The following is a 13,529-nucleotide window of genomic DNA, read 5'->3' as shown; positions in this document are numbered from 1 at the left end:
TCTTCTTCAGAGGGTACTTAGGTATGTTATGTTTTTCCACAAATGACTCAGTTATAAATGAATGTGATGCTCCAGAGTCAAATAAAACTGATGCAGGTATGGAGTTAACAAGGAACATACCATACACTATGTCGGCATCCTCAGGCACTGATTCCGCAGTGACGTGATTGACCCTTCCTCTGCTCTGGTTCTGCGGTGTCTTGTTCTAAGCAGATCCATGAGCGGGGGTGTTCTGGTCATTTCTCTGGTTATTGTTTTTCTGGGGTGTCTGTTGGTTGCGCCTTGGGCAGTTGTTGGCATAGTGGCCTAGCTCACCGCACTTGAAGCAGCCATTGGGTTGGACAGGTGCGTTGTTTCTGGCCTGCGTGTTATTGGTGCCACCTTGACGGTTCTGTGAATTTCCACCAGACCTCTGGTTGGTCTGGGAGTTGCTCCTTTGCTGGTTCTGGTTTTGATTATTTCTCTGGCTTTGCTGTCCAGAGCGTTGCACTTGATAATTATTTCCACCCTGATTTCCAGAGCGGAACTGCGAACCTTGAGCATTATTCGGACGAGTGTTCCTGCTTGACTGACCTTGGAACTTCCTTTTATGGTCAGATAATTCCTTCCTTTTGCTCTCAAGGCCAATTGCCTTGTTCAGGAGTGTCTGGAAGTTGGGAAAAGTGTGACTCTGAAGTTGGTAGTTCAGAGGTCCAATCAGTCCTTCTAGGAAACGCTCTTGGCGCTTCTCATCAGTGTCCACTTCTTCAGGGGCATAACGTGAAAGCTGAGTGAAGCGATCACGATACTCACTGACAGACATATTCCCTTGAGTAAGGGAAAGGAACTCCTTCTTCTTCAGCTTCATAATTCCCGAAGGAATGTGATGAGCGCGGAAGTTCTCTTGGAACTCCTGCCAGGTTATGGTATCAGCATTGGGATGTGCCGCTGTGAAGGCATCCCACCAGTCGGACGCGGCTCCCTCGAGTCTTCCCGAGGCGTACAAGACCTTCTCCTGGTCGTTGCACTGAGTTATGTCCAGCTTCTTCCCAATGACTTTGAGCCAGTCATCGGCATCCAGGGGATCAACTGCATGAGAGAATGTCGGTGGGTGATGACTCATGAAATCCCGGTGCTAATCTCTGGCCGGGGGTGCATACTGCTGCTGCTGGGGTTGCTGATTCTGCTGGTTCTGTTGTAATTGCTGAACAGCAGCAGTGAGTCCTTGCAGAATCTGCATTTGGGCGGCGATGAACTGCTCCATATTGGGATTTGGTGGTGGTGGTGGTGCTTGTTGTCCACGCTGGTTCCGGTTGTTAGGTCCTTGACGTGGGTTCACCATCTGATTGGTTAGGAAGTGAAATCCTTAGAAAAGTTAGGAGAAGAAAAGATTCTAGAGGGAAAATATCTTAAGTTTTGAAAATTTTTATATGTTCTTATGGCCATCATTCCATAAGAACATAGCACTCAAACAAAGATCCAAATCAAACATTTCAACCAATCACCATCACATGGTTGTTATTTATTAATATGAAATCTTAAAAAGATGTTCATCGTCTAACGCGAAGACTAACTTATTACATCATAGTCCAAAAACTTAAAGCAGCCTAGTGACGGATCCGGACTCTCCATAGCGCAGCCTCTTGCGGGGAGGAGACAACGCCACGGCGGGGACCTGAGCTTCTGGCGGATCAGTCCTTGCAGTTGGGCTTCCAGGGCTGCAATCCTGGCGTGGGCATTCTCTAGCTCCAAGTGCACCCTGTAGAGATCCAGGGTGGCACTGTCCAGGTCGGTGTTGAGACCGGCCACTACACCAGCTAGGGTGTTGAGGCGGTCCTCACCGACTTCTCCTGGGACGATGTTGGTCTGGCTTTCTCCACGCAGGCGCTGAGGAAGGTGCCTGAACCTCGTGTTCTGCAGCTGCTGCCGGTAGGTGTGGCTGAGTGACCACAGGGTCTGACAGGCAGCATCGCTGACCGAGGCAGCGTAGGTGGACAGTGGCGTTAGGGACTCGTGAGTAGACAGAGTCCTGAATCCCCTGTCACCTGCATCCATCACCCTGACGTGGATGCGAGTGATGTAATAGCAAGCCCGGGGAGGCTCGCTCACTCGCCTCGTCTCGTACAGGGGGCAGACATAGGTGCCTAGCGCGTGCAGCACCTCTTGCAGCAGGTTGGGGAAGTGCCCCGTCTCGAACATTGATGTGTAATGTTCGACAACAGGACCAATCCCCATGAAGTTGTCCTGCTGGGCGTAGTCAGCTTCCTCGTTGACGTGTCCGTCTTCTCCATCGTCTTCGTCGTCGTCATCCTCGTCATCACCATCTCCGGAGTCGTCGGGGTCGTCGCCTCCAGGTGCAGGTGCTTGGAAGGCTGGTGCAGACAGTGCTGATGTCGATGACCCAGCTGCGAAGGCCAGGGACTCTGCCAACGGGGTGGGCGTCGGCAGCTGTTCCTCCGAGCTGTCCTCCAGGATGACTACATTTTCCACTTGGATGGGAGGGAGATCCGCCGGAACTTCCTCGACTACCACTGGGTAGACCGGGATCTGCCGGGGCTGAGGGGCGTAGCTGGTGTTGACGCGGGTAGTTTGGAGAGTGCGAACCATCTACAAGAGAAGTGTCAACTCAGTTGAATTTCAAAGAGGTAAGACTGATAAAGGAATTTATAGGAATGAAATTAGCAAGTTTCGAACAACTAGGCTTTCCATTTCTAACTAATCTAACGAACTAGGGTCAGCATAGCTTTGATACCACTTCTGTCACACCCGGTTCCAGGGGTAGAACCGAGCGCATACCATATGTGTGCCAGGATCCATTTCCACACATATGTTGACGTCACAAGTGTAGTATATCAAAAGACAATGGAATAAAGCGTAAAGAGAGTATAATACTTTATTACATCATCTGAAACATTGTATCTTTTAACAAGTATCACATCAAAGTAAAGCGGAAATAAACAACTGGGCAATCTTCCACAGGAAGTTGACCGGCGTATCGTTAGACTTAGAATTCCTCGTCGTCAAAAACTCCATCAAAGTCTCCAGCATCACCCTCTGATCAAAATAAGCAAGGGTGAGCTCACTTATGGTCGGGGCTCAGCAAGTGGGGGAAAAGCTAATGCAGGTATAACAAGGTGAGGCTAAGGTTGAGCAGTAAGCATTTTAGTTGGTCAACATTTTATTAACAACACATGTCTTACTAATAAGTGTGAATCCCAAATATCCCATGTAAACAAAGGAATATGAATATATCAAAAACACTTAAGTGAAACCACTTAAGCAAATTATTGGCAGATCATCGGATCTCAATTTAATTCCATCTTCAAGTTCAATTATCATGTGAGGAGTCCAGGTCGCTCTTAACCGGGAGCACAGCTGATATATCAGTTTTACACTCTGCAGAGGTGGTACAACTTTACCCACAAGCCATGTATCCCATCTAGCCTGGGTTGATCGGACCCTTAAACACTACCGAGGTGAATGGCTAGGGATCCATTATGAGGCTTTCACAAAATACACTTAATACGAAGCAACCCGCTAAGGTTTCTAAAGACGATGGTGGTGGCCCCCTGGGTGAAGTACCTTAGCCAAGAATACGACCCCATGTTAACGTGAGCTGCCAGCACCTACCGCTCCCCTCTTGCCCATCTTTCAGGTAAGGTTGCTAGGCACTAAGCATATAGAGCTAATTACCAAAGCCAGAGCCATGATAGCACTCGTGGTTGCACTGTTATCCTGGGTGGTCACTCCAAGTTCCAATTAATTTGTAATAATGTTATCTTAACCATCGGGTTAATGTCATAATTGCCAATTAAATTTTTGGAACATTAAAACCAATTAATGAGTGACATTAAAAATCATTAAGTTGAGCGGTAGCACAAATTTTGCACAGCTTAATAATTTTCCCAGGTTAAACAAGGAATACAAGTAGTAAATCTAGGAAATCCTTAATTAGGTTTAACCCATCAAAATTATGCAATATATCAAAAAGTAAACATTATTATATGCAATGAGTAGGTACAAACAGAATATGCAGAGGGAGAATCCACTTGCCTTGCTCAAGCGAGTCCTGCGAATCGTCCTCAACGAAATTGGTTCGCCTACCGCACAATCGGCTTCTAATAGAGTCGCATAGCGCACATACAAAAATAAAACATACATAAATAAATAAACATGCACCATTTCATAAACATACACCATTACATGCACATTAACACGTCGCACTAATCACATCTTAATTACGTACTAATCGCGTAAATACATGTTAATTCAATTATAGCTATTAATGTGAATCCTAATGGTGAATTTATGGGTGTGTGCAATAAATAAGGTTTTAACTAGTATTAATATATTTTAACATCATTAATAACATTAAATGATAATTATCGTCTTTAATACTAATAAATAAATTAATACCTTTTATTATTTCTAACTCAAATTATTTAGTATGACAAAAATGAATCTAATAATATTAATATTCTAAAAGCTTACATAAATTGGTAATTGGACTTTTTATAACACAAGTGAGGATATTTTGACATAAACTAGTATTTTGCTTTCTCTAAAAACCCAAGTGCTCAATTTGCGAACAAGATTATTTAACTAGCAAAAATCTATTTACCACACTACTGGTGATCTTTTCTCTTTTCTTTCTAAAAAGAAAATGCTAATAAAATAATTAGATAAATCATCTAAAAATCCTATAATATTCATATGACATCTATACCATTTTCCAAATCCATTTAAAATGCACCTATAATTCTCCAAGTAGTTTCTAAAATTTATCGTGACCAAATTTGACTACAAAAATTCCTATCTAGCATTTTTATCGCCAACGTGTGACTACTAAATGTTGTCATATTTCTCTAATCCAAAATTCAACGCCACGACTAACATGACATAACACGGTGCTAATAATCGCATGAATCTACCAAACAATTCCGTAACGCACACATATACATAAATCGGAATCACATGTGTTCATATTACAACAAACAAAATATACAACTCATGAATCGAATCAAAAAGTACTTTATAAAATACACAAAATAAATTTGGGTCGTCATCAACTTCGGGTTCGTGCGTGTGACGGGGATGGATCGACGGGTTTCGGCCGGACGGAGAGCAGGGTTCGACTACAGACAGCGAGTGCGTGGCTCCGGTGAACTCCGGCGACGAACGGCACACTCCGGCGAACTCCACGGGCTCCAGCGACGAACGGCAACTAACGACGGCTTCGAGCAGTGTACTGGCGAGCTAGAGTAGTTTGGATAGGCAGGAGAATGGGAGAGACTCGGCTGCCATTTTATAGAGAGAGGGAGGGAAGAGGAGAGGTCACTGCTAGAGAGAGCTTCAATGGGGCGCTGCTATCCTTCATGGCCATCACTAGCTACGTTACTAGAGAATAACGAGGGAGAGAGTATTGGAGAGGAAATGGACGCAATCAACCACCATTTACGACCAAGACTAACGGACGACGCGCGGACGGGACTCGACGCGTAGGCTGCTCGGCTTCGTGCAGGGACGCGCGCAGGGGCTGGCTCGGTACGGCTGGGGTCGAGCTCGCGGCGGGGTGCTCGCGCGCTCGGACCGAGGCAGGGCAACGCGGCGTCGGGCGTCGCGCGTCGGCTCCACTGCGCAGGGCGGGGCTTGGCTTGCGCGCGCGCGGCGCGGACGAGAGCAGGGGCGCGGCGGCTGCTTGCTGCGGCTGGGCGCTCGCGTGAGAGAGAGCAGAGAGAGGAGAGAGGAGAGAGGAGAGAATAGAGGAGAGAGGGAGAGAGAATTGAGGGAGGCGGCGGCGGCTGTGAAGTCCTCAGGGACGCGCGCGGCATTAGGCTAGGGTTTGGGGTCTTGGGCCCCAAGTGGGCCGTCTGGGTGTAGGTTTAGTTTTTTTTTTTCTTTTTTTTAAATTCCGAAATACCTTTCTATATAGCTCAAAAATTTATAAAACTTCACCAAAATTATTTATAAATAATATATTTATTTTTAGACTAATAATTACTATATTTCTTAATTATTGTTTAATTACTAGGATTTCTTTTTAAAAGGAAATTAATAACAATCATCCGATAATCAATCAAGCGCATAGAAAGAAAATGATCAAAATGCAAATAAATAATTAAAACTAAAAAAAATTATTACCCTAATTAATATAATAACTAATTTCATTATATTTGATGGCTTTTGTGGTGTTACATAACGCTGCTGATGTGACCAGAGCTCGACGCCATAGATCACGGCGCCGAGCTCTATCATTTGTCACGAATGCCATTAGGTATATTTCTTTGTCCAGACGAATGAACAAAGAGAAACGTGGGTGAGGAGACGAGATGAGGCTCCGTTTGGGAACACAGTTTTTCCAAACTGCAGTTTTTTAAATACTAAAGTATATTTTAGTCATGACATTACTACAGTTTATAATGCTTCAGTTTTCGAATACAACAATATCCAATACATCAAGGTGTTTGGGAAAAACTTTGGTTGAGACCAATCAGCCAGAGCGGGACCCAGCTGGCACTCTCTTTAGAGAGAAAAACTTTGGCTGAGACCAAAGTTTCCAAAACTGCAAAACAAGTGCAGTATTCACAATACTACAGTTTAGTATACATAGATTTCAGATGAGTTACCAAACACCTCAAAGTATATAATACCACAGTATTGCTCAATACTATAGTATTGCTTCAATAATGCAGAAAAACTTTGTTCCCAAACACCCCTAAGATGTTATGAGCTGGGATGTCGATGAATTGATAAACGAAGGTGGCACGTAAATGCTCTGCTTACGGGGCCAGCTTCCTACGGTACTAGCTGTGTGGCTGTCTAGGGTCTAGCTTCCTGTCACTAGCCAAAATGCTCCAACCTTAGACCAACTCCAGCAGTGTGCGACTCCGTATCCCTAAAACGCGCGGCCGACATATTCTCTCTCCTCTTCGTATCCGGCTCCGTTTCCAGCAACACTCCCCATCCCACTCCGCATGCAGTCTATGACACCTGGGGCCCGCCAGCAGGCGCGCGCGCCCGCGAGAGAGCTGCGGAGAGGAGAGAGAAAGCGTGGAAATGGGGAGTCTGGGTACACGCCGTGCGTTTTACGGAGCCGGATACGGAGCCTGCTGGACTGATGAATAGTGTGCTAGACTCCGCAAAATACGGATCCGGAGCCGCATGCGGAGTGCTGCTGGAGTTGGTCTTAGTGGCGCAGATAATTCACGTTTGCTGTCACGGATATGTATAGGTGTATTTTTTTCCTTTTTTGTGTAAAAAAACGGCAAGCTGATATTGGTGGGCTTGCTATCTCTGGCGCCGGGCAAAGAAAAACCACAGAACGCCCTCAGGCCTAGATTTTGGTGGGCTTGCTGACAGTCGCTGTTATTAGATCTGGGCCTCAGGTCTAGATTTTGGTGGGCTTGCTGGCAGCCGCTGTTATTATATCTGACGGTGGAGATGAAAAAGGTGACATGGCTTCATATGCGTTCAGATTTGCTCCCGTAAATAAAAATCTGATAACATCTTAATTGAACCGCACGCGGCAATCAACCAGGCAAGAACCTAGCAATTGGCATAACCCTGGCCTCCATTTTTCTGAGAGAGTGAATTGAGTGTTTTTTTTATATAAACGTGCGCCTTGTGCTGTGCATTAGAAAAACGGATTAGGTTCCAGCGTCGTGTACGAATAGATTAGGGCAATAAAAAACGTTGGATCATATCAAATCTTATCAAATCGAACCTCAACAGGGAGCGTCGTTTTGGCTAGAAGCTGGACCCTAGGCAGCTTCAGAGCTGGTATCGCAGAAAGCTGACCCGTGCCACCCTTCGCTTATCAATTCATCGATGTGCCATTTATATTCGATGGTGTTCCGCAAACTTCTAGCTATGCAGTACATTTATCTATGTACGCTATCAGAATATCGAACACATGACAGAGCTCGGCGTCGTGGTCTATGACGCCAAGCTCTAGCCACATGAGCGCCAGCAAGGCCTGCGTATGCCAACGAGGCCAGTACCTCAGCGTCATTGATCAAGGCACCGAGCATTGTTATCTCGGCGCCACAGCTTATGGCGCCGAGCAAAAGGTAAAAAACGACATTAAGCTGTTCAGAGATCAAACGTGACTTTTTTTTAAAAAAAAAGAGTAAATTGCAAAATGTTCGGTCGGACCAACAGCCACATCGAGCCAATGAATCTAGCCGTCCGCTCCCTGTTGCCTCCCAAGCCAACCATATCCACTCTCGGCGCCGCCGCGCATCTCTCCCCTCTTCTTGCCCTTCCTTCCCCCCAGGCCCCAACCCACGCAGCCTCACTAGGGGTCTACCGGCGGCGGCGACGAGATGGTGCAGCGCCTCACCTACCGAAAGCGTCACAGCTACGCGACAAAATCCAATCAGACCCGGGTCGTGAAGACCCCAGGTTCGCCCCATCTGGTCGTTCCTGCTCGATCTGGGCGCAGTCTGGTTTCTTGATCTGTATCGCGCTCTTGGTTGTATTGATGGCTTCGCTGGATTTTTGCAGGTGGGAAGCTTGTGTACCAATACACCAAGAAGAGGGCGAGCGGTCCCAAGTGCCCCGTCACCGGGAAGAAGATCCAGGGGGTGAGTGATTACTTGTTAGGGCAGCTCTACTCTGCTTTTGTCTTCACTGCGGATGAGTGTAGTCTCGGGTGCTTGGTACAATATTGAAGTAATTGGTGTGAATTAGTAGATCTTATCCATTGGTTGCTTAAATGGTTTACAGTGTATTTTGTCCTGTGATGGTATATCAGTATATGGATTGCTGTGGTACTGGCAATTTGCTGCCACATTGTGGTATATGTCTATTGGACGATGTGTATTGCTGTAGTTTACAAAATAGTGTTATTGCTTACCTCATACTTTATTCAGAGTGACACATTATTGAGCTGTCAAGTAATCTTTTCTGCTGTTTGCTTCAGATTCATCATTTTGTGTATATTTAAATTTTTTTAGGCGAAACTGAGTGCATTAAGCTGATAATTAGGAGAATGTGCATGCTATGTTTAAAACCCTGCTGAGTTATGACTTACTCCCTCCGTCCCAAAATAAATGTTGCCATGGCATTTGTGCCAGTCAAATATTCATAATTTTTGCTATGTTTGTAGAAATTATTAGCATCATTTGTATCTTTAAATAAGTTTACTATGAAAATAGATTCAACATCTACCAAATGTTACATTTGGTCAAATTTAAAAGCATTTGACTTATTGGAAAGCGAGAACGACACTTATTTTGCGACGGATGGAGTATGCGGGAAATGGTACAGATAACTTTCTCAAGTTGGCTGACCCTAGTCAAACTTTCTTGAAGCAAATTGCTGTGTTCATACTGTCTTATCTTGTATTTATTCACATCTGATCATGTTTCTAAAAGTGAATTGCTTATCTGATGAAATGGCGTGGTTGTATCAACATTTTGTCAAGCATACATTTACTTTCAGAAGATGTTGTTGGCACTTAGGCCAATTTAGCTAAGTTGATTTCCCTGGTTTTCTTTTTTGATCAGAATCACTTCCTAGGCCTTCTGTTTTTGTTTGAGGTTAAGGTTTCAACTGGTTGGTTCTAACACTCCATGCGTTAGTTTGTCTTCTATGTGTGTTTGGATTATTTGTTTGGTTGTTTCCTTGGCATAATACTATCCATAAATCATCATTTAGTTCACATGGTCTGGTAATTTCTCTATCTGAACAGGTCTTAACAGTCAATGCTAATGCTATTCTTCCCATATCTCTAGATCCCCCACTTGAGACCTGCCGAGTACAAGAGGTCCAGGTTGTCTAGGAACCGCAGGACTGTTAACCGTCCTTATGGTGGAGTACTCTCTGGAATTGCTGTTAGGGAGAGGTGAGTAAATAGAGGCGGGCATATTGTGTTGTGAAAGCCCAGGATCTGTCATCTTGTAATCTTATGAGCTACTACTCTATGTAGAATTATCCGTGCTTTCTTGGTTGAGGAGCAGAAGATTGTCAAGAAGGTCCTGAAAATACAGAAAACCAAGGACAAGACAGCTGCAAAGTAGAGCTCCAGGAATGGAATGGAAGCCTAGACACTGCGAGAAGTAATTTTGGTGGATGGAAAATCTGTTTGCCTTGTGTCGAGCATTTAGCCTGTGAGACATGCCTGTTGAAGTGTTTGAGTTTAGAGACTGGAATCCCTTTCTCCTTTGAATTGTTGCTATGTCGGGACATCTGCTCCCCCAGTTGCTTTGTTATGAATTGAGATCATATCTGGGTAAGATAATCTTGTCTAACACCTTGGCTTGTAGCATCTTTTTCGTCCATGTTGCTTTTCATTTCCATCTGATTTTTTACACAACCACTGTGTCTGGGTTATTGCTAGGATCGACAATATTCTTGACCATTTGGTTATTCGATAAATTGCGCACCCATTCTTTCATTCCCGATGTTTTATACACGATGGGATATCTGTGCAAATATCAGTTCAGACTCGCAATTTTCCACACTGAGGGCTTATTTCGAAAGAAGGGAATTGACGGAGTTCTGTTCAAAATTAAATAGCTGCTTTCTGTGGCTTATTCCAAAAGGGTTTTTACTTTGTCTACAGTATTTTATATCTATACAGTAGTCTAACCAGCTGGTTTAAAGCCACAGCGAACAGGCTTGTGTACAATGGGACCTAGATGAATAAAAGAAATGCTAATGTAGTGTTAATATTGGTTGTTCACCGGTCCCTTGCCTTTGCGTTGCAATTTTTATTTTATGATAACTAGCAGGACAACGACCGAGACACAAACGGCCTAGTTAGCAAGTGTGGTGGACCATTTTCACAAAAAATATCCATAAAATAAATCTAATACCAAAGTTAATATAGTTCATACATCAAATATTAAATTGATAAGAACAAATATTACACTTTAACTTGATCAAAAGATCGATAAAATTAAGAGTTAAAAGGAGATTATGAATTAAAAGGATCTTGATATGAGTTGAAAAAGTCCTAACTTTTTATAGCTCGCTCGGTTGCTCATTTTCCTTCAACTAACAGGGTGATACTATATGAGAGTGCTATGCTACGTTGCCTGTTGTGTTGAACTTGGTTGGTTTTTCGGCGATACTATATGAGAGTGCTATGCTACGTTGCCTGTTGTGTTGAACTTGGTTGGTTTTTCAAGGGGCTAACGTCATACTGGTAGGGAAGAAGCGGGAGAGAGAAATAGACCTACGCCTTATCATGTTGGTTTCTCATAGCCCATATATGAGTTAACGACCCATTGCAAGAAGTGGGGGAGAGGGGGATAGATGTGCACATTGTGCGTGACGCACCGTCAGAACTGATGTTTTAAAGGAGTGAATTACCACTGCCCCAGTAGAAACTAACTTTTTAGGTCACGCAACGCAAGACCACCGTAGACGATGATAGATACTGGCATGTTGATATATATAAAGTATTCAAACTTGCACAGCATTTTCGCACTGAAAGTGCAATATTTTCAGTAGTGTACTGTATGTACAGCACAGGTTCCTTCTGTCTGTTAGCTTTGCTGTTAACAATGCCTAAACCCTCACGGTATGTACACGGCACTCCTAACCAAAACTGAACAAAAACATGTCTCGGCAGCTAACAGGAATGCTAACAGATGAAGGAAGCTCACACTCACACCAGCTATAGACTGTACATGTAACGTGACCTATGAGATAGTACGTAGTGCACAATGCAACTGCTAACAGCCGCAGTCCGCAGCCCTAGCGTGGCAGCTCAGCCTGGACAGCAGCTGGGCTGAGGAAGGACTCCCAGGGTATGCTGCATCTCCACTCCTCCGAAGAATCCGCACCCAGATCAAAAGGGAAGTTGATCCTCCCCGCAGTTTCCCAGTCGCTGCTGTTGGCGCTGAAGCCACTGCTAGGCTTCCCGGTGGACGAGTCCTGGCTCCTGCCGCCGATGCAGCCACTGACGTCGGCAGAAGAATCGACCACGAATCCACCGAGGCGATTGTCAGGGTGCGCGCCGAAGAAGACTGGCGCTGCAGCCCTGTGCGGTGCCTGCACTTCGAAAGGGAAGGTGATTGGGAAATTCTCGGGCTCCTCGGAGGGGCTGCTGGTGAAGTTGATGAGCCTGCAAGAGGCGCCGTCCAGAGATGGGTTGTTGACACCCTTCTGCTGCTGGTGGTGGTGCTGACTATGCAGGCCATGCGTGCTCGTGAACTGGCCTGCGGCGGGTGCAGGCGGCGCTGCTTGCAGTGACAGCGATCTCTCGAGAGCTAACTCTGAAGCCTGCACTGACTGCAGCGCGGCGAACATGTCTGCCTCTGCTGTTGCACCAGGCAGTGGAGGCCCCCAGGTATGCGACAGCGCTCGCTGCGCCATGGAACTGGTCTTCTTGAAGATCCTACAGATAGTCCAGGAGTCCTGTTCGTGGCACAGAAAATTACTTCATTATTCATTCAGAACTCGCCAAAACAGCATTTGGATGAATCGGCAGTACTTACGTTGAGTGGAATGGTCTTGTCGACCGGACGCTTGGGGTCGGTGAGCGAGGGGAGCCTGAACTCGTGCATCATCCAGTCAGTTTTCATCCCTCTCGCCGCTCTCCCTCTGTAGAACACGAGGGACTTCTTGAGGCCCACGCACTTGGTGCCCTCGGACGAGTAGATTGGCCTGTCCGTCCCTGTGGCCTTCCAGAACCCGGCCGCTGTGACTCGGTTCGGCCTCACGCTGTTGCGGTACTTCCGATCCCTTGGGCAGTAGAAGTACCACTCTTTCTCACCGGTGCTCGCAAGCTCTGTCGATGGACAGGAACAGTTGAGACGTCAGAAACGCAGAAGATGCAACATCATTCACCGCTGCCTGATAAGCTCATAGAATGATAGAACTCCAAGACATGATAGAACTCCAAGACATGCATCCACAGAAAGGTCAAGTTCTGAAGAAAGTGGTGTCTTCTTACTTGGGAGATCCCATGGGTCATACTTGTAGATGTCCAGCTGCCTGATAAGCTCGATGGAGATAGGCTTCTGCTGGATCTTCCTCCTGAGGTAGAAACTCACCAGCTCTTCGTCGGTGGGATGGAACCGGAAACCCGGCATGAGGATCTCGTCTGACCTCTGCACGTTGATGTCATTCCTCTCCCCCTCCATGTCTTACACAGACTACTAGAGTGACGAAGCTTGGAGGCGCCCTGCTGCTGCCTACAAACCTACAAAGCCTACTTGTGTAGTATGTATCTTGTGAATGGGTTTCGGGGATGAAGCTGCCGAGGTGAAGACAACAGCCGAGAGCTGTATACTATTGCGCTTGGAAATCTATTACACACCATGTGTATATATATGAAGTGTTGGAATGACTGGATGAGGCCCACCACTCTGAAGATTTTAATAGCCGTATCTACTTCCTTCTCTATTTGAAAGCTGTCATCGCATATTTTAATGGCGGATTAGCGACTCAATAAGGACAATCTAGGAGGAATTACACTGTCTCCGTCCCTTTCGGTTCACACTTTAGAATACCCGAGTACGTAATACGGCAGTCAAAACAATCCTTAAACTAATAAGCAACAGTGCTTCGTTTACCAGCTTGAGCCTCCCCAGGCA

General features: G+C 45.6%; 2 protein-coding genes across 3 annotated transcripts; one reads left to right on the top strand and one right to left on the bottom strand.

Annotated features, from left to right (window-relative positions):
* The first annotated feature begins 8,125 nt into the window (after nt 1-8,125).
* Nucleotides 8,126-10,274, top strand: LOC100286275 (60S ribosomal protein L34). 2 transcript variants are annotated; one of them, XM_035966971.1, is made up of 4 exons: nt 8,126-8,396; nt 8,485-8,564; nt 9,717-9,826; nt 9,911-10,274. In XM_035966971.1, the coding sequence occupies exons 1-4, from the start codon at nt 8,153-8,155 to the stop codon at nt 9,999-10,001; spliced, it is 525 nt and encodes a 174-aa protein (XP_035822864.1). In that variant the 5' UTR covers nt 8,126-8,152; the 3' UTR covers nt 10,002-10,274. The 2 variants fall into 2 exon arrangements, with proteins under 2 accessions (XP_035822864.1, NP_001152634.2); NM_001159162.2 differs by having other exon boundaries at nt 8,195-8,382; nt 9,911-10,229.
* A 1,234-nt stretch (nt 10,275-11,508) lies between these two features.
* Nucleotides 11,509-13,094, bottom strand: LOC103653477 (transcription factor JUNGBRUNNEN 1). Its single transcript, XM_008680371.3, has 3 exons — nt 12,887-13,094; nt 12,429-12,721; nt 11,509-12,348 (listed from the first exon to the last, which is right to left on the bottom strand). The coding sequence occupies exons 1-3, from the start codon at nt 13,074-13,076 to the stop codon at nt 11,686-11,688; spliced, it is 1,146 nt and encodes a 381-aa protein (XP_008678593.1). The 5' UTR covers nt 13,077-13,094; the 3' UTR covers nt 11,509-11,685.
* Between the last annotated feature and the right edge of the window lie 435 nt (nt 13,095-13,529).

This window comes from Zea mays, chromosome 4, assembly GCF_902167145.1.
Source record: "Zea mays cultivar B73 chromosome 4, Zm-B73-REFERENCE-NAM-5.0, whole genome shotgun sequence".
Taxonomy (NCBI): domain Eukaryota; kingdom Viridiplantae; phylum Streptophyta; class Magnoliopsida; order Poales; family Poaceae; genus Zea; species Zea mays.
The sequence above is the reverse complement of the archived record's forward strand: the minus strand, read 5'-3'. Positions and strand labels throughout refer to the sequence as shown.